General features: G+C 41.4%; 2 protein-coding genes across 2 annotated transcripts; one reads left to right on the forward strand and one right to left on the reverse strand.

Moving 5' to 3' along the window:
* Positions 1–52: 52 nt before the first annotated feature.
* Positions 53–3,952, forward strand: LOC128296687 (succinate dehydrogenase [ubiquinone] flavoprotein subunit, mitochondrial). Its single transcript, XM_053032146.1, has 4 exons — positions 53–173; positions 628–2,373; positions 2,786–3,152; positions 3,350–3,952. The coding sequence occupies exons 1-3, from the start codon at positions 120–122 to the stop codon at positions 2,963–2,965; spliced, it is 1,980 nt and encodes a 659-aa protein (XP_052888106.1). The 5' UTR covers positions 53–119; the 3' UTR covers positions 2,966–3,152; positions 3,350–3,952.
* Positions 3,953–4,474: 522 nt separating this feature from the next.
* LOC128297061 (sodium channel protein Nach-like) lies at positions 4,475–6,470 on the reverse strand. The gene is made up of 6 exons (XM_053032621.1): positions 6,031–6,470; positions 5,512–5,947; positions 5,101–5,446; positions 4,907–5,021; positions 4,720–4,829; positions 4,475–4,644 (listed from the first exon to the last, which is right to left on the reverse strand). The coding sequence occupies exons 1-6, from the start codon at positions 6,468–6,470 to the stop codon at positions 4,475–4,477; spliced, it is 1,617 nt and encodes a 538-aa protein (XP_052888581.1).
* Positions 6,471–19,669: the final 13,199 nt, after the last annotated feature.

The raw sequence follows: 19,669 nt of genomic DNA on the forward strand, positions 1-19,669 counted from the left end.
TTTTCCTCCCGCGGTGTCAAAATCGCACACGAAGTTGTGTGTTGGAGTGGGAAGATAAAATTAGCAGTTTTCCCTTCACTGGTAGTGTGATTTTCAAATCATCTGTAAGTTGGTACGAGATGAGCGGAATGATACGACTTCCAACGGTGCTAGCCAAGAACGCGCTTTCCGCGGTAAGTGTATGCGGATGTAGAAACGGTGCGAGAAGCTCGCCATTTACCACGAGTGTCACGAAAAGCGGTCAGATTTTCACCGCCCGTTCCAGATGAATTTGTTGCTAGCGAGATTACACAACGTTGTGCAAATTGCGCTGGTGGGAATAACGGTTGTTACCGTATGCGATGGTCGGCCCGTCGCGTTATGTAATAAGTTTAGATAAATAATTAGCGATCTTTTCAGTAGCATTGAAAAATGGTTTGAATCTAATCTTTGTTGAAGAACGGTTGAATGAAATTTCACAACACCAATTTGTCCGTAGTACTGGGAGAGCAAAGCCTGCTGAGACAGTCCAGATCTTTCCGCTGGACTGTTGCCTATAGGTTATGTGTGTTTATTATCTTTTCCGTGTATATTTTGATAACCAAGGATTTTGGTATATGTGTTTTTCACGATATCTTCCTACCGTAGGTTCGAGGCCTGACTGCTGGTACGTCACAACGCAACTTGCATTTCACCGTTGGACAGAATACTGCCAAATCGAACCCAGATGCCATTTCGCGAGAGTATCCTGTCGTTGATCATACCTACGATGCAGTAGTGGTTGGTGCTGGCGGAGCTGGTCTCCGTGCCGCGTTTGGGCTGGTAGCGGAAGGGTTTAAGACGGCCGTGATCACAAAGCTGTTCCCTACGCGTTCTCACACCGTGGCCGCACAGGGTGGTATCAATGCCGCGCTGGGAAACATGGAAGAGGACGACTGGAAATGGCACATGTATGATACGGTGAAGGGTTCCGATTGGTTGGGCGACCAGGATGCCATCCACTATATGACCCGTGAAGCACCGAAGGCCGTTATCGAGCTAGAGAACTATGGAATGCCGTTCTCCCGTACGCCTGATGGCAAGATCTACCAGCGTGCGTTCGGAGGGCAGAGTTTGAAGTATGGCAAAGGAGGCCAGGCGCATCGTTGCTGTTGCGTGGCGGATCGTACCGGTCATTCGCTGCTGCACACACTATACGGTCAGTCATTAAGCTACGACTGCAACTATTTCATCGAATATTTTGCAATGGATTTGCTTATGCAGAATGGGGAGTGTGTTGGTGTGATTGCGATGAACCTGGAGGACGGTAGCATCCATCGTTTCCGGGCGAAGAACACAGTGCTGGCCACCGGTGGTTACGGTCGTGCGTACTTCTCTTGCACCTCGGCCCATACATGCACTGGAGACGGCACGGCAATGGTGGCTCGAGCCGGTTTACCGTCGGAAGATTTAGAATTTGTGCAGTTTCATCCGACGGGCATCTACGGTGCCGGTTGTTTGATTACCGAAGGATGCCGCGGAGAGGGTGGCTATCTAATCAATTCACAGGGCGAACGGTTCATGGAGCGCTACGCACCGGTGGCGAAGGATTTGGCATCGCGTGACGTCGTGTCACGTTCGATGACAATTGAAATTCGCGAAGGCCGCGGATGTGGCCCAGAGAAGGATCACGTTTACCTGCAGCTGCATCATCTGCCCCCGGAGCAGTTGGCTCAGCGACTGCCCGGTATTTCGGAGACGGCGATGATTTTTGCCGGTGTTGATGTAACCCGTGAACCCATTCCCGTACTGCCGACCGTGCATTATAATATGGGTGGCGTGCCGACAAATTATAAGGGCCAGGTGCTGACCACAGAGAATGGTGCGGATCGAATCGTACCAGGACTGTACGCTTGCGGTGAATCCGCATGTTCTTCGGTGCATGGTGCTAATCGTCTCGGTGCTAATTCGCTCCTGGATCTGGTGGTGTTTGGTCGTGCTTGCGCTAAAACGATCGCTCAGGAAAATCGCCCAGGCGAGAAGGTCCAGGAACTGAAGCCAAACGCGGGCGAAGCATCGGTGGCCAATTTGGATTGGGTGCGTAACGCAGATGGACAGCTGCCGACGTCGACACTGCGTTTGAATATGCAGAAGACTATGCAAACTCATGCTGCCGTTTTCCGTGAGGAGAAAACGCTACAGGAAGGTGTGCGTAAGATGAGCGACATCTACAAAACCATCAAGGACGTGAAAGTATCGGATCGCTCGCTTGTGTGGAACTCGGATCTAGTGGAAACGTTGGAGCTGCAGAATTTGTTGCTTAACGCCAACATGACAATTGTGGCCGCTGAAAACCGTAAAGAATCCCGAGGTGCTCATGCCCGTGAAGATTACAAGCAGCGTATCGATGAATATGTAAGTAAAATTTGTGAAAAGAGATTTTTGTCGTGTCGATTGAGATGTTTACAGAATAGTGATAATTGTAGGCAATTGTTTTCGGTAGTAAGGTGTGAAGTGAGCGTGTGAAATGCGTGTGAACCCAATAATGCAATGTTGTGATGTACCATACGATTGCATTTGATATATTTGTGGTATATATAATACGTGTCTGCAGTAGAATCCAATCTCTAAGTAGTTTTCAATCCACATAGACGTATCATATGCGCAAGTATAATTGTGTTTACCTTGACAACACAAAACTTAACGAAGAAGACACGTGTTTGATGAGCGCATGAATTTCACCATTGGTAGAAATTGTGTACAATGCCGGCTGTTGTTTGCGTTTCCTATTACTCTTTTTTACTATCCTTTACATTTCTCGTTACAGGACTTCAGCAAACCTCTCGAAGGACAGCAGAAGAAACCAGTAGAAGAACACTGGCGCAAGCACACGCTGACGTGGATCGATCCAGCCACCGGGAACGTAACCATCGATTACCGTCCGGTCATTGACGAAACGCTCAGCGAGGAGTGTGCCACAGTGCCGCCAGCAATTCGGTCCTACTAAGCAAAATAACAACAACAATCGAACGATGTTTGCTGCTGTGTGATCTATTTTGGGGAGTGTAACGCTTCAACGACGAAGAAAAAAAATAAGTTCTACGTCATCATCCTCACGCTGTTGCATCTTTTTTGACCGTTAGCGAGAAGCGTATGAGATGCTTGCAGCTTGGCTCGGCTATAAAAAGTATTATGTGAGTATCGAGGGCGTACGTGCTTATCGTAATGACCTTGACCAACAAGACCGCTACTTAGTTTGTAATTGAGTAAAGTTAATGAGGCAGACAATCTACTTAGTGATAACGGAGATAGGCGCCTTTCGATAGGCGTATCACTGGCTGGGTTCATCGCTAATCATGATTATTAATGATTCTTTCGTCTTTCCTTTCAGTAACAGCATACAGTTCAGGTCACACCCCATCACAGTATATTTATTGCATCTTGATTGTCGACACAGCGCAGGAATGTGTAAGAAAAGAAAAAAGAAAGCTAATACCACACAACGACACATAAATAAAGAAAGTTTGAGCACAGAAGGATATGGAAAACAAACGAACAACTGTATTCCTGGAAATGGTTCCAACTAACGTCGATCCTTGCCTTGTGCCTGTAACATAATAGATGGTGAATCAATTTCGCTCAAAATTGTGTTAAACCTGCCATTGTTCCAAATATCTAACATCTATATCTTGCAAGTTAGTAAGAAGCAACCCAGTGAGCGATTTGCAAACGATGAGTAACTTGGCGCAATTCTGCAAAAGGGAAAATCAACAAACAAAAAGAAACGCAGTGAGAAAACTTAAAGCAATTCGATATATTTATTTAGATTTTTTTCGTTATTGTAGGAAACCAAAAACCAAAAGCAAAAACCTCAAATTCTTAATTGGTGTACTTCATTAGATTTAGTAAATGCAACGATGCAACAAAAACAAACAGAAAAAAAACCTATTGCATTGGAAGTCGAAAATGAACCAAATGATCGATAATAAACCTTTTTGTACGCCGTAACGCAACAAAACATTCAAATGAATGTGTTCTGGTTACATGAATGAAGACATTGAGACATGAAACAATAGATCTTAATATGCTCGTACAGCTACAAGTTCCACAATCCGTTGTACGCAACAGCGGTACTTTTTTTACTTTCATTAATTATTCTTCCATTTCTGGAAATGGATCGAAAAATTGTAGGTTTAATTAATTTCTTATCGAAAGCAGTAGTAGTTACTCGAAAGACGTACACCCGATTATTCACAAAATAAAAAGTACAATACAACAACCAATGTAACTTATTTTGTTTTGTTTTTAAATCATATCAAAACGAATTAAATGAGAGATGTACCTCATGCGATGTGGTTTGTGCATGCTGATGTAACATAACCTCATATGAGAAATGTCCATGACAGTAGCACAATAATATTTATTGAAAAAAAAGTATAAAAAAACGTTATATTTTTACTCACAAATCGCAAGATGTTATTTATCGGTACATATGTTGGTCTTCTTCTGTGTTGGATTAGAACTTTTGCAACCGTGCAAAAGGTGCCACAAGTTTGATCCGTTGTTCTTGACGATGTTTCAGTTTGTAATACATTTTTCGCAAGCGAAATGCTGCGAAAAACAGTACTTCGAATAATGAGAGAACGCTAATTCCAAGACACAAGCTAAATGCTCCACCCAGATTTGCTGGATAAGGAAGACAAAAGTGGGCTCGAATTGAATTTCCTATGCAAGCGATACACTGTTGCTGCAAATACTTACAAAGCAATGAGATCCATGATACCACGACAATGCGCCTGTTAGCCGCAACAACCTGGTTGCTCATGAAGATGTGAAAAATAAACTCAAAATCGGAAAGATTCGTTTCCTTACTGTTAAATTAATGGAGGAGCACAATGTGTTATTAACAGCAGGCACGGGTCAGTTTACTACTGAACGTTATACATACTAAAAAGGATTAATCGAGAAGTTGTAAGCAGAAAATTCGGACACAATCGAAGCCGTTTTGTACGTGACATCACTGCAGGACGGCAAGCAGTTGCATTTTAACCTTTTGAACATGTCTGTGGAATTATGATCGAACAAAAAAAATTAGAGTTTTAAAAGGACGATACAGTACATCGCGCAAATGGAAATACTTGCAATAGTTTTCCACAAAACACATCGAATCGTAAACAGTACAGTTCCTAACACCTTGCCCTGCCCGGCTCTCCGTGGGCTGGGGCAGATGGAATGGATGGCAACCGCATTTCCGGTGTACCTCGTTTCGTAAACATTGCAGCGTACATGCCGGTTGGCGATAGTTTGCAATCGGTGGATTAAAGTCACTACCTACAATACAATCCCGTTGGTTTTGGGGTAGTGCCAGCACCTGCTCTGAGCAACGCGAATCCGTCGGTAGCACGTTAACGAATGTTTCCTTGCGTAGCCGTATCAGCGTTAGCGGAGAGGCTTCAACGGCGAAATCATGCGGATGATGTATCATGAGCTAGCGCATGTTGGTTGATAGATTAACTTTGGAGCTAGTGTAATGAACCTGTGTTCGTAACTTACCATAAATCCTTCCGAGTAGAGTGCGCCAGATTTGCCATCCGACGCCTGCGGATATCCAGTTCCAATGACGCTCAACCCACCATGCATACCGTACGTGTTGACAACGAAAGGTTCCTTACTTCCTCGCACGTTTGGATGATAGTTGAAAGAGCAACAGGCACCGTAGTGGCTAGTGGAACCGATCCAACCGAGGAAAGCTTGTTTGGTAAAGCAGGGAAACTTTTTGCCTGCCCAGTAGCACACCAGTATGAAATCTTCACATATCATGCCCAGTTCATCGATGGCCCGTTCGATGGTGTAGTTGTTGAGCATCAGAACCTGATCGATCATTCTTAAGTCTTGCGGTCTTGGGAAGGTCCATTGATGCTCGGTGAAATAGCCCAGGGATGGTAATGTTTTGAGCACCGAATCTTTCGTAGCGCCCAGAGGCAGTTTGCTATGTAAAGACGAAGGAACAATCACTTCAGTTCTCAATTCATTCAGCTCACTACTGCTAGTAACGTTTAACGTTTTTCTTACATCTTTTCGACGAACCGCTCTGCCTTATAATCCACAACGCTCTGCGGATGGCACAGGGTTATACCGGGAAAGGGTACTTGAACGATCTTCATTTCGGATGCAATCGTCATTCGCGTCGGTGAGTCGATAAACTTTTGCCAAAGCAGATAGATCAGTACGGTTCCGAAGACGAAGAAACCGACTATGATGGCAATCCACAGTAGCCGCGCGAAACCGTTCGTAACTTGCCTTTGCATGTAGTACATGCCATGAATTTTGGACATGGATGCGAAATCATAAAACGTATCACGAATGGCATGCCACACCAGTTTCACCGTTCCTAGAGCTTGGTCGAAGTTCGATTTATTATGCTGGCGGTTTCGGTAGCGTGGCAATTGTGAAACTCGTACCGGCCTCGGTTGAAATATTCCCGGCACTGGTGGATTGTTCATGGGTTCCATCTAATCGCACACGTGTACCAAAATGGGACTGGAAATGCAGTTATGATGTTGACTCCTTTTATATGTTTTCTTGAGAGATCGATTTGGTGAATAATTAAACAATGACTTCACTAAACACGACAACATACCTGCCAAAGCTTGTTTGCATAATTACCTCCTCAACAAGCTTGTTGCGGGAGTGGAGATTCGTGTAGGAAAAGAGTTGTCATAGACGTTTTATTCTTTCACTGTTTTGATGAAATAAATTAACAATACTGTTTGTAGTTAATGATTCCGTCCCGCTATGAACCTTTATAACGCTCTCCGGGCAGCTATCACTATCAGCTCCTTCAGCGGCGTACGTAGCATTCGTAATCGTGAAGCCCGGAAGCTTCTACTATTGCGCACATTTGTCTAATTATCTTTCCGTACGTGGATAGCGTCTCTAGACGTTCGGTCCTTACGGGGGCTAACTTTCGCGCCTTTTCGACCAGAACCCTTCCGTATTCCGTGCGCAAAAACTCGCTCACTTTGTACAAACCGTATGGCAACTGCGTTCGGTAAGATGGTCAACCAACTCAAGTGTCGGTCCTCGTAGTGCCCGTTGGAGCCGTATTATGGTTTCGCCGTCACTAAAGCCACAATGTCTCGTAGAGCGCACATACGTCGCGTAAAATAATGGCCAATGCATAACATCTCCGCAAAAGCGTGGCAGTTCCTACTTGCGTGTTGACTTTTGTTCTGGCATCGATGGCCATTATCGATTTTGCTCCCGATATCTCCTCAAGCTTGTATCATTTCTAAGTCCAACTTCTTTAGAGCATTCTCCAGTTCGAGCTCCTTCTTCTGAAGCTCGTACAGCATCTCCTTACTTCTAAATCCCGAGATGGAATGGGTGGTGGCGCTTCCCCGTTCTGCGGCCCCTCTGTTGTTCGCTGCTGCTTATAGAGTTAAAAAAAGATTATTAAAAAATCCTTTAAAAAAAGGATTAAACGAACTGGCGAATGGAAAACAGGCCCTCATCACGCAAAAATAGTATTTTTTTAACCTGCCCTGCCTACCTACAAGAATTATAATAAAAATAAAAAAAATATTCAGACATTATATTTTTCAGACTTCAGACTTCAGATTCAGACTCATTATATTATTATGAGACAATTCGCAGTTGCAATAATGTTTGCAACACAACCATAGTTTTGTCTTTTATAGCTATTAGCAATATCGGCCCGGTTACATGGCTACGCAAAAGAACTATGCAGTGTACTCAAACTTCTTCTTCTTCATCGGAACAACAACCTCAGGTGGTCTAGGGTATAGACCTACCATTTTTGGCTTTTTTGACTCTACTTACCCGTAGCCGAATAGTCAGTTCTGTATACGGAAGTTTGATGCGGATGGGATTTTTCCTTGGTCCTGTCGTGTGAAGACCAGCACCGTTTCGAATACACCACTGGGCCGCCCGCTGTTCACAACTACTATATTCCCTATTATTTCAACGTATTTGTGTACAGGCAGTCCCCGAGATACGCGGATCCTCGTTGTTAAACATTTGTTTTTAGCTTTATTAATGTAACTTTTGAGTTCTTTGGTTATTACTTTATTACTAACATAAAACACAATTATAAAATAACAAATTATAATACTCTTATCCGTCCGGTCGGTCAACGCTCTCTGAACTCCTGGTTCCTAATCCTGACTTGTGCTCAGGACTGTGCGTTCTTACTACTACAATGATAGTGTGTAACTGTCATTGAGAGTTACAACGTAACAACAACAGGGTGGTTGCCAACAGTAACCTTTCTAAAAATCGCCTGATCCGTTGCATAAATCAAATGCAGAGAAGGAAATCGACTCTGTGACTTTGAGGTATAAACGAAATTGCACCACGATTCGACTTACGCGGAAATTCGAGATACGCGGATTTTTCCCGGGTTATAGCGGTCCGCTATAATAGCGTATCTCGGGGACTGCCTGTATTCTATTACTTCGACGGAATTTTTGACTTTTAGATGTTCATACTTTTGTAACTTTCCGTAAATCATCCTAACGCTAGAAGCTAGAATAGAAGCTAGCCTTTTTTCACTTCCGTAATATTCGTCATAACGACTCCCCAGATGAATTATCCAAAAACACCTCTTTCTTAACAACACAAAATGGAGGAACGACCCGCAGAGAATTTAGAACTGGTTCTGTTGTGAGAAAATCTCCACATTGATAGAACATTTTTTTATGGTAAACATGGTAATATCTGCGGAAAACTGAAGAAAAATACGTTCAAATCGACGAGAAACTGTTAAAAAAACGTTAGGAAATCCTCGTGTAGAAGACCTTTCAAACTTGCATTGCAACGTTAATAGACTGAAATTGTTCTAAAATCCATACGATTGGATGAGATCGTCACAACGAAACCGTTGTTATTTATTTAATTTATGTTATGACGGCATTGGTTTATTTTCAACACCGCTTGTGTTGAGAGTAAATAACAAATGGAACAAGGCATTTCCTCGTTGTTCTTAACACTTAAAGAAGAACTTAAAAAAGATGTTTGAAGGAATCATGATGTGTTCGGTGAAGAAGCCATCATAGTAGTTTTGCAAAAACATAATTGGCGATATCGTGGTTCCTGAAAGCGATTTCGTTTCTTACATTGAAAACTTAGTTTATTTGAGAAGAAATTCAATTAATGAGCGCTTTGTGGTGTTGTTTCGCTATAATTTCCTACTGATTATCAAATTGTGCCTGAATATAAGGACCGCTAGAGTGTGCTTCATACTGATGTAAATGTGCAAGTGAAAAAGTGACGAAATGATCACAAGTGTCTTTACGATGACAGATAAGGTTCATAATTTGCAAGAAACTCGGCCTTTTTTGCATTTCTTGACGCACGGACAACCGATCTAAAATTGGTGCTTCGAACTTGATACGCCAAAATCAAGCGAACGATAGAAATTCACGTTAATGGATCGAAGAATGCTATAAAACATGGTAAATTGTTGAAAAAAGATAATAAGTAAAATTGATCGTACGAACGTACCATCTAGAACTTCCTCACTACCTCAACATCGGTGCCGTCAACTGGTATTCTGCTCTCCAGGTGGACCCTTTAACGGTAAAGCAGGTACTTTGCCGTCATCGCTTTGGTCACCAATCCAACCGTTAAGTCGAATTCATCGTCAAATTTCAAATAGTCATAGATAAAGAGAGTGGAATGTGAGTACTAGAACCATACCTGGTACTATAAAGTCCCAGTTTCGATCGTGGCGCCAGATGTTTCGGGTGCAAACGTTAGCTCAGACTGTAGAACGACCGATTGAATTCCAGCACATATCTCAACATTAGGGTTGATGTAGGTTTGCCAAGATAGGTGGAATTTTGGACGACTTCCTTGTGCCGACACCTTTATGTACGTCCGCTCTAAGTAAGTTAGAATTTGTAAGCAGGGTGGTTGGTGTCGATCATGTAACGATCAGCCTATTTATTATCAGGGGACCTCACTATTAAGTAGCTGAATTTCATATTCTAGGTTCCTGGTGCTTTATTATTCTTGAGCCGGTGGATGACCTTTCGGGTTTCATCGATACTAGGTGGCGGCAGCATGACGGCTGCTAGTGGAGCCTTTAGCTGTTCGTTGAACTGGTAGTTTAGCAATCCATGATCATTGTGGTTAAGCCGTGAAGTTGCTTAAAGACTCTGGTTTTTTACAGAGTTTTTACGTTCCATGAGCCCAGCTACAACTCGTGGTCGTAGCGGTCTCCACAAACCCCTACGATTCAGACCTCGTCTAGGCATGAAATGAAGCACACACACACATAGTCACACAACCGAACATAGCCAATGTCTAGTGGTGTATGGGCAATACAGGCAGACCCCGAGATACGCTATTATAGCGGACCGCTATTATCCGGGAAAACTCCGCGTATCTCGAATTTCCGCGAAAGTCGAATCCTGGTGCAATTTCGTTTATACTCCAAAGTCTCAAAGTCGACTTCCTTCTCTGCACTTCGTTTAGTCAACAAATTATGTGACTTTTTTGAAGAATACATTAGAATCAAATAAAAACAAACAGTAGACATCCATAAGGATTATAATAAGAAAAAGGGGAAGAATTGTGGGATCGATTGATAACAAATAACGCTACACTCTTGAAGAAGATATTTCAATGTGACCGACCGTTTAGCGCCTATGAAGCGTTCTGTTCCATTCTCATTTAATGACTAGCCCACCGGAATCTAACAAAATGTGATCTAGATGTAAGACGGAATCGCGAAAGAATTTTTTAAAAAATTAACAGCCGTTAAAATGTATCCATAGATGCTAAAAATTGCTCGACTTCGGTATCGCGAATGAATGAATTGACAATCGTTTTATGTGAAGCAATCATTTATGTCATACAGATTTGTAAGCGTGTTCATATGTGTTAGTTATTTTGTTGTCAACAAAGTAGGCATTCCATGTTGGCATGCCTTGGCAAGCGCATTGTTTTGGAGTCGAAAAATATAATATTGAACGTGTTGAGGGAACTAGTCTTCTTCGCTGTGAAGTGCGCTTGGTGTAGGCTGGTGTTTTTTCGTTCATGCGGATATGCAGCAAACGGTATAGCGCTGATTGTGTCGCGTAGTGCGTCAGTGTCAACTTGTGATATACTAAAGGCAGCATGTTTCCTTTCTGTTGCTTGTGGTATGTGTGAAACAGGCACTGCAGAACAACAGAATCCAGAACGCGCTTAGACGCTCTTAGTCATTTGTCTGACCATATATTATGATAGAAACACGATTGGGGACACATATAATGCTGGAGAAAGGCTTCGTTTAAGAAAGATCGTTTTAACCAGAAAGGTTGACTGGTTTGTAGTTTTAATGCATATGCAACATGTACCGAAGAACGATGCATGATTATGTGAAAAAATAGAATAAAAGTATAATTGTTTAATCCGCAAAATTCTAAAAATGCATATTTTTAAACTACGTGCATCGAAAATATCGTTGAAACAGTCTCATTTATTTGATGTATTAGATAGAAAAAAAATCATTGATTTGTTAATTTTAACAACAGGCTCTGAGATGTAGTTAAATAAACGATCGTCAAAAGCGTACGCGATACAAATTAACAGTATTGTATTCTACCGCTCGATAATTTCTTCCATGTGTCTTGACGGCTAGTCGTTAACTGTATTAACAGTCGTTTATTTTAACAGAAATTAGCAACCCATGAATTATGGTAAACCAATATGAACTTTTAACGACTGTTAAAATTTGTTAACTGGTTCGCGACGCCGACTATAGTATGATATTTGTATCAACAACCATGCGGGGGTACAATTTTTCTGCGTATTTTCAAATCTAAGATCGAACAGCTTTTTAAGCAGCTTGATAATTAAATCGACTCACAGTAGCTTATATTAGTATGAGTAACAGAACTATGTAGATTTATGTAGTCTTAGCCGTAATTATTGCGGAATACCATCGGTAGTTTTTTGCATATGTTGTCTGATTTTCTTTATTATTTTACCTGGATCTTCAATCCTGCGCATGTAGATAAACCCAATATCAGATAACGACTCTACTTCCTACACTATCCGACCGGCTCATAAAAATGAAATTATGTAAAAAAGTAGGCTAGACGACGCCACTAAATTGAATGCAATAATGGGGCAATATTGCAATATTTTACCTATAAAGGTTGGCATTGGAATTATCAATCTATGCCACCTTCACTATTGACAGATTTTTTCCACCACAAATTAAACTATAAAGCGGGAAAAAACATTGCATTATGCACATGAAGGTTCGAAGTAGCAGCACCGATGGTACCGGATGGAATGTTTTATTAGAAAATGGAAATAAAATGCTATTGCCACATTCGATTGCAACCTCAATGCAGCCCCTGGTGGGATGCCATGGTTTGCCCGTTCCCGATGCCGCTATCCCGATGAAATTTGCCGTCCGTGGAAGTAAGCAAAGTGGAACAGGTTCGCTTCCGCTGTTTTGCACCGGATATGCGCATTGCCTGTAATAAATGTTCGTAATATTGTGGTCGCACCGGGAGATTATGGGAACGCGGATGCGGTAGATTCTTTCCGGCTTCTGGGTCAATCGGAACGATACTTGCAACAGGCGACACATACTTTCTATTTTATTACCGATGAAGGAAATTATTTTCAGCTTCGATTTGAGGTTTTTGCAGATATCGGGTAGGTGAATGGGAAATTGAGGGGGATGTTTTATGCGTTAGTTCTGACATGGTGCCAAAATGGGCAAATATAGAACTCGTTCGTAATAGTGCAACTTGCCGACACCTGTTGGTAGGTTTTCGTAGTGAGACAACTTATTGTAACTTTTGCATACATTTAATGTATATAAGAAATAGAAAAATCATAACTATTTTTATGCTTTATTGTATATATTTTAATTATTTGTACGACCAGTTTAAGTGTCAACACATGTACACAAGAAAGGCTCTGTAAGTTATGCCATATAGCTTTGCAACAATGTGTGAAATTTTTACCGCTGGATCTCCTTCCGTACGGTGACGCATAACGATAACGGGTCTTTTGGGTTTCAGGTGAATCGCTTCCACAGGCACTCTATGCGAGGTGCTAACGAAGGAAGTCACGTTTATCGATCCTTCAATCTGATAAAATTTATGTATCCTCATTAAACCTATCAACGTTATCTTTAGTTCTGCTGGTGTGTTGGTGGATTCAGACAGCAGGCGCCAAGTGTATGCAAGATGGAGGCAGTACGCTTTAGCAGGTTAGCGGCGTGTAACCATTTTTGGGCCGGGATCGGGTCGGGTTTCTTCCTTCGCTACTGGCGGATGTGGTAGCTTTATTTTACGTAAGGTTCTTTACGGCGTTCGGTCCATTTTTACGAGCGATATTCATAAAATGGACAGCTGAACGCTCACCATTGGCCCAAGGATCCCAGATTGACCCGGAGGGAATTTGGGCGTCCTTTTTTCTTTTTCCAGGGGGTCGTTTTCACGCTTTCGTTACGGTTGGATTATGCCGGATCGTCGTCGTATCCTCATCTGAATTTTTGTGTTACGACGGCATAAATATGCCCCGCTCGACAAGCCCCCCCCCCCGAGCCGTTGTGAGGTTTTTTTTGGGGATTCATTGCAATGTTTTTGCGCTTGGTCCCATTTATTTGAAAGCATGGATCCATTTCTCATTTTCCCGACGGTTTCGTTTCGACGATAGTACTGGTTACAAATTATCGTTTTGAAGGTTCTCTGTGATATTTGGCTTCTTTCGAGTTTAATTTTTCCCGTACTGACCGCTGCTAAATGTGAGGGAAGAATTGGTAAATTTATGTAACGAGCAAATATTTGACCCACCAATCCTAACCCTCGCGGGCAATGCGTGCTCGCAAATCTTTGTGCCGTAATTGCGAACGGCAAAGAAATATCCAAATTTCGTTTCGTTTTGGCCAGTGTTGATTAATGTTTGACATTCGACAAAGACTGGCCTCGGTCGGTAGCGAATGTTATTTTGTGTGGTGTGAAATCCAGACCGGTAACTGGAAAGGGTCAAATATGAAACAAAATTGAAAAAAACCTACTACATGGTGATCACCCTGCAAAGTGTCAAAGATTGAGATTACATCTCGAGGGACCATATTTTGCGGGACCCAAAATTACGTCAAAAGTAACATATTGTTGGCAAATGGGGAACAAATTACTGCTGAAAACAGCATATTTATTAAAAAACGAATTAATTATTAAAATGAATATTATTTTGGACAACTCAAAAATTTACACAAAAAACATCAATTGCAATGCAATACTTTTGAAATACAAATATGAGATATTGTTTCTGTTCTTATTCATATTTTCCATGAACTGTAATTAGACAGTTCACAGGAACACCACGCTATTTCAATATTGAAAAAAGTAGAATAAAACAAAAGAATGAATGCAGAGCTGTTCGATTGGTTTTTAATATAAAATAACTATAATAGTTTTGGTGCATGTTTACTCTGCTTTGAAGCTTGATCTCGATAGGCATGGCTATTTCTTCGCTTGCTTTAGAAACAACATTCCGATAAACCATTAGCATCAATATGGTGGTGGTGAACCGGAGACATAATGACTTTATATTTGACCGTCGAGAAATGATTAATAGTTCCCCAAGTACTTTGTGGGCAATTTTGCTTTCTCGCTAAGCAGAATAAGTGCTTTGGGCCAAACATAACAAATTTGAGGGATGTTTTTTTTTACCTTGCAGCAATAATGGTCGATAATCTGTAGACAGCAATGAGCGGGTCACAAATGGCCCCAAACACGATCGGCTAAATGTTGACATGGCATGGCTTGTTAAAGCATCTGCTTTACGCGTGAGGCTTTGAATGTGCTCGTTTTAAATGACGAAACGTTTAGAGCAGCAGTCATCGTGTGAAAGAAAAACCAATGTATTATTGAACGCAACAAGGACCGAGGCACGACACCAATATTGGCCACAGCAAACGATTCGAGCGCTGGCAGATGTTAGCTCCACAGCTCCAGAAGTACACTATGACCCTTATTAGCACAGTAGGTAACAGAGGAAAGCTTTTTCGTGTTTTCAGTGGTCAGTTGGTGCTACAACAGCTATATAAAACGTATAGCGTTTGTATTGAAAGCATACGTGATGCGCGATACCATGTGCATTGGTTCGGAGATAACAACAAATCCTTTAATTTATCGTAGTAATAAAGGTGTTTCTCAATAGTCTGATTTTTGGAAGTCCAACACAATTGTTGTTTGGATGATTTGGTTTAAATGCCTGATACAATTCGTGAAATAAAGATTAGATAAAAATACGTTTGAGTGACAAACGTCGATGTGGTACGGGGTTCGGAAAAAATATTAAGTTAAGAACAGGCAGAACAATGTCCTCAGGTAATCTGACTCTCAGTTTTATTTCATTTTCGCTCATGCGGATTTTTCAACGAAGTGTACTGAAGCACACAGGAACCTTCATCAACGTAAACATATTAGTTTTGCATACCAATCAGCTGTCGCATACCATTGACACAGCGATTCCACTGAAGTCTAATATCGTTGCACTGTGAACGGTAGTGATTGCGATCGGGGTGTTGTGACCACCAGAACAGCCATGTGTAAGGATAATTCAATTTCAATGTTCACATCAAAGTGGTATGAAATGTGCAGAAAAATATAATTAAAACTTGTGGTTGGATGTGCTTATTATTTCTCTCATAATGTAATTAAATGTGCTATGTATTATGTTCATACAATGCATTAATATCTGTAGTTGTACACGTATTAGGGCTCATTCAATTATTACGTAACGCTAAAATTGTCAATTTTCGACCCCCTCCCCCCCTATTGTAACAAAACGTAACACTGGACGCAACCCCCCTCCATTAATTACGTAACATTTCGTTGACCCCCCCCCTCGTTTGAAAAAAAAAATGAAATTTTCTTAAGTAATCCATGTAATTCCATCGTATTTCGACTAATGCAAAAAGAAACAAACATACTGCCTAATAAATTTACTACTCACGCCAGGCTGACTTGTTTGATCGTTCCTAATTAGTTCCTTATAATAAGTTAACTTAAACAAGGTTGGATAGGTTCTTGACAAAGATATCAATTTCCGGAAGACGCTTCGTATACAAGTCTTTAATACCACAGATCCCAAACGAAGGATTCGCTAATCGTCCATTTAAAAAGCTTTAGAAATTCGTTTGAGAGTTTACATTACAAAGTACCATGAAGAATCGATGTAATCTATTAAGAAAAAAAAATCGTACGTAAATTATTTATCAGTACTGTTCCTTTCTTATTTATCTAGCAACCTTTTATTTGCGTAGTTGTGTTTTGTTAATTCTCATTATTCGTTCATCTTTTTGACTAACTTTTTTTCATAAAACACAGATTTAAACGATCTAAAAAACTGACGAAAGCATAAATACATTTGTTGGTAAAGTAGATTTAGTGAAAATTTTTTAGTTGAACGAAGCTGGGAGTATATGGAACTTATTTAGCTCTAGTACTTACATACGCCAGTGAGACATGGACTTTGTCCAAAACTGACGAAATCCTCTTAGCCGCGTTCGAGAGAAAGATGTTCAGAAGGTTTTTTGGCTCCGTACCTTTGGAAGGACAATGGAGCCGCTACAATGATGAACTCTATGAGTTGTTCGGCGAACCTTCCGTCGTACATCGGATGAGACGTCATGAGAATGACATCGTACGACCCTTTCCAAAAGTCGTTTTAGGTCGTCCTCATGAACAGAGGAAGCTTGGTAGGCCCAAGTTAAGATAGATGGCTGACGCTGATGGGTCCCCTAGACAGACCGGGATTATGGATTGGCTAACGACGGCACTTGTTCGTAGGTGGTTTAGAGGACTACTGCAGCAGGCCAAGACCACAAGGTGCCGGGAAAATTAAAACTAACACCCATTGTTATCATTTAACACCCAATTGAACATCATTAATTTAGAATATCAAGTGAAAAATTGCATTTGCTTAAAAAAATCGGTTAAATTGAATTGATAAGCATCGTAAAATTCGGCACTATTAAAATCAACGCTTCTAGCTGGTATGCTGAGTTTAAATACTGCCATACAAGCACCGATCACGATGTTGCACGTTCTAGTTGGCAAAAGTTATTCATTGTACCGTGAATGAGCTTCCGAGCACTAAACTATATTGTATAATTAACTAATAATGTTTGATGTATGATTGTATGAAGCTCTTTACGATAGTGGATAACTTGGATGCATCATCTGAGTCTGTTTAGAGCTCTTCTCATCAGAAGAAGTTCTCAATGAGTGGGTATCAAACGATACCAAGAAACTTGACCTTTAAATAGTCGAAAAGTAGATAGGTAATATGGAATTTGTATAAAAATCTCTAAAATAAGTTAATTTTTCATACATATAGTATGAAGCGGGAATCATAGTATAATCTTATTGTATGTTACGTAACAAAAAGTTAAATCCCCCCTCCCCCCCATGTAACAAATCGTAACGCTGGTACTGACCCCCTCCCCCCCCTATCAGCGTTACGTAATAATTGAATGAGCCCTTATTATTGACTACTTCAAAGGCTGATCGCTAGAATAGAATGCACATCTGAATATGATTTTAAGTTTTATTCTAAAGGTCATAATAAAACATTTTAAATATCTTACTGTTTCATTTATACGATTTTAGCCATATAAAAACATTAGCTTAGCTGCAATGAGTATAACTCGTACATCTAGTCTAGTAATTATCTTCCCAGTATTCTAAAAAGTGATAAGAAGAGTATTAAGCATAGTGTTGTCATTATAGCTTTGGTTTTGATGTCGCATCTTTCCGGTCACTGTATGTAGTTCACCCTAAATCACATTTGCCAGAAAATTCTTGCCCCAAAAATTGGTCTGCAACCGCTTAAGTTAAACCCCGCGGAATGGGTTTTCCGACGGTTGAATGGAATTGATGACACTGATTTAAACTGTAAATCTCTTCGTTTCGTTTCGCCGGCAAGTTTTATCATGGCTCGAATCCTTCGGCCCAGACGACTGGCACTCGCAGGAATTTTCGAACAACACCGCACCAATCCGTTAAGAAGTTTGCCTTTTGCTACTAATGCTCCCGTTATCATCAACGGTACTTCTCACGGTTAGCAAGTGTCACCGAAGAAGGATGACCCGAGGATGGGCGGATGTCCCTTGTCGCAAATTGTTCCATCCCGCATTCGCTCCCATCAGCATTACCGGCTTGTCGTTGGTTCGGCAGTCCCAAAATGTTTCTTTCCATGCTTGGGCCATTTCCGTCCCACCGTGTGTTTCAACGGCTTGCCGAACGCTCGCGCGAAACGGCATTCGGGGGTTTTTCTTCGGAAAGATTGCAGCGCGCAAAAACCACAAATCTTGAGAGACTGCAGAAACTCTTAGCGAACGCCGGTTGCGCCGGCCAACGGGTAGTCTCAGCGCACAGAAGGTAGTCCGTTGATGGGTCGACTAAGAGGTGGAGACAGAAAACTTGCTACAACTGTAAATTCAATTCTGCTGATGGTGATCTTTTCGACGGGTGGTGAGTTGGGTAAAACAAGGGGACGCTCAAACACCGCCGGACCGTAGGAAAATGTGTCCTTTCGAGCGGTGCTCACGGGATGCAGCTGGGTGGAAGCCACGACATGAGACATACCATGGCGATCGTTGAGTTTCGAATCGTACTAGGGGAGATAATTTATTGCCACTGACGCTTGAAACGGACCGTGAAGCAAACAGCCAGCGCCACTTGGACAGGTTTTTGCTGTGACCGTAGATTGCCACAACGTGTGAGTGGACGCTTCTTCTGGAGGGTTCCGTACGACTCGTTGACAGTTGACTAAGTGCTGCACGCTTGGCCAACACGGCACGGCAACACGAAGGGGTTGGGTTAGGTGGCCAAGGTTTGAGCTCAAATCGTCCAGACCCAACTGGTATATCGTTGGTTTGGTGCGTATACGGCAGTTACGTGCAAAAACGCCATCACGGGGCGACACGAGTCGCGGTTGAAGGTGAATTTAATTACCGTCCAAATGAACTACTTTCACGGATATATTAATGCTAATAGAAGGCATAAATTGTGTGTCCTTGTTTGTTGATTTGAGCCTCTGCGTCGTGTTGGTGCCAGCTAGTAACGTGAGCAGAAAAAGAATTTGTGTGAAAAGGGCGTAAAAAGTGAAATTTATTTGTAGAAAACAGTACGATTTATGATCGAGAGTTTGTTTTTCTGCTATTTCGTTGGAGGCTGTTAATTGTTGATACATCGTTATAATGTTGACTGGATGGCAGGTTTATTGTTTTGCAGGCATTTAGAAGTTGTAAAGATAAATTAACTTTATTGAGATGGTTTAGGGAAAGTAAGGAGTAACGTAAGATTGGAAACTGTAAATTTTTAGCAATAGAGTTTTCTATTAATAGAAATGGAGTAGGATTTATAATGATTCATCTTCTTTTGCTTTCTTTAAATTTTACTGAGCATAACGGGTAGTAACCATACCGATTTTCGTTTTTATTGCTTGTTTTTTCTTTTTAACTTACTAACCCGTTTTGATTGTCGTTTGAACGAAATAGCCTATAGCAGCATTTTGGACCTATTAATTTTTCTGGCAAAGTTTTTTAAAAGTTAAAGTTAACAATACCTTTGATGTAATCTATAACGGAAAGCCCTCGTAATGTTCTCGAGAACGTTCACTGGATTTGTATTGACAACTTTCGACATCATCATTTGTGATA

This window comes from Anopheles moucheti, chromosome 2 (assembly GCF_943734755.1).
Source record: "Anopheles moucheti chromosome 2, idAnoMoucSN_F20_07, whole genome shotgun sequence".
In the NCBI taxonomy this organism is placed as follows: Eukaryota; Metazoa; Arthropoda; class Insecta; order Diptera; family Culicidae; genus Anopheles; species Anopheles moucheti.

Excerpts from the sequence above, each read along its gene's own strand:
- LOC128296687 (XM_053032146.1), top strand. The coding sequence starts at position 120 with ATGAGCGGAATGATACGACTTCCAACGGTGCTAGCCAAGAACGCGCTT. Across the intron at positions 174-627 it reads CCAAGAACGCGCTTTCCGCG|GTTCGAGGCCTGACTGCTGG; the intron begins GTAAGTGTATGC and ends TTCCTACCGTAG. Across the intron at positions 2,374-2,785 it reads AGCAGCGTATCGATGAATAT|GACTTCAGCAAACCTCTCGA; the intron begins GTAAGTAAAATT and ends TTCTCGTTACAG.
- LOC128297061 (XM_053032621.1), bottom strand. The coding sequence starts at position 6,470 with ATGGAACCCATGAACAATCCACCAGTGCCGGGAATATTTCAACCGAGG. Across the intron at positions 5,447-5,511 it reads TCTACTCGGAAGGATTTATG|CTCATGATACATCATCCGCA; the intron begins GTAAGTTACGAA and ends AACATGCGCTAG. Across the intron at positions 5,022-5,100 it reads GTGTTTTGTGGAAAACTATT|ACATGTTCAAAAGGTTAAAA; the intron begins GCAAGTATTTCC and ends ATAATTCCACAG.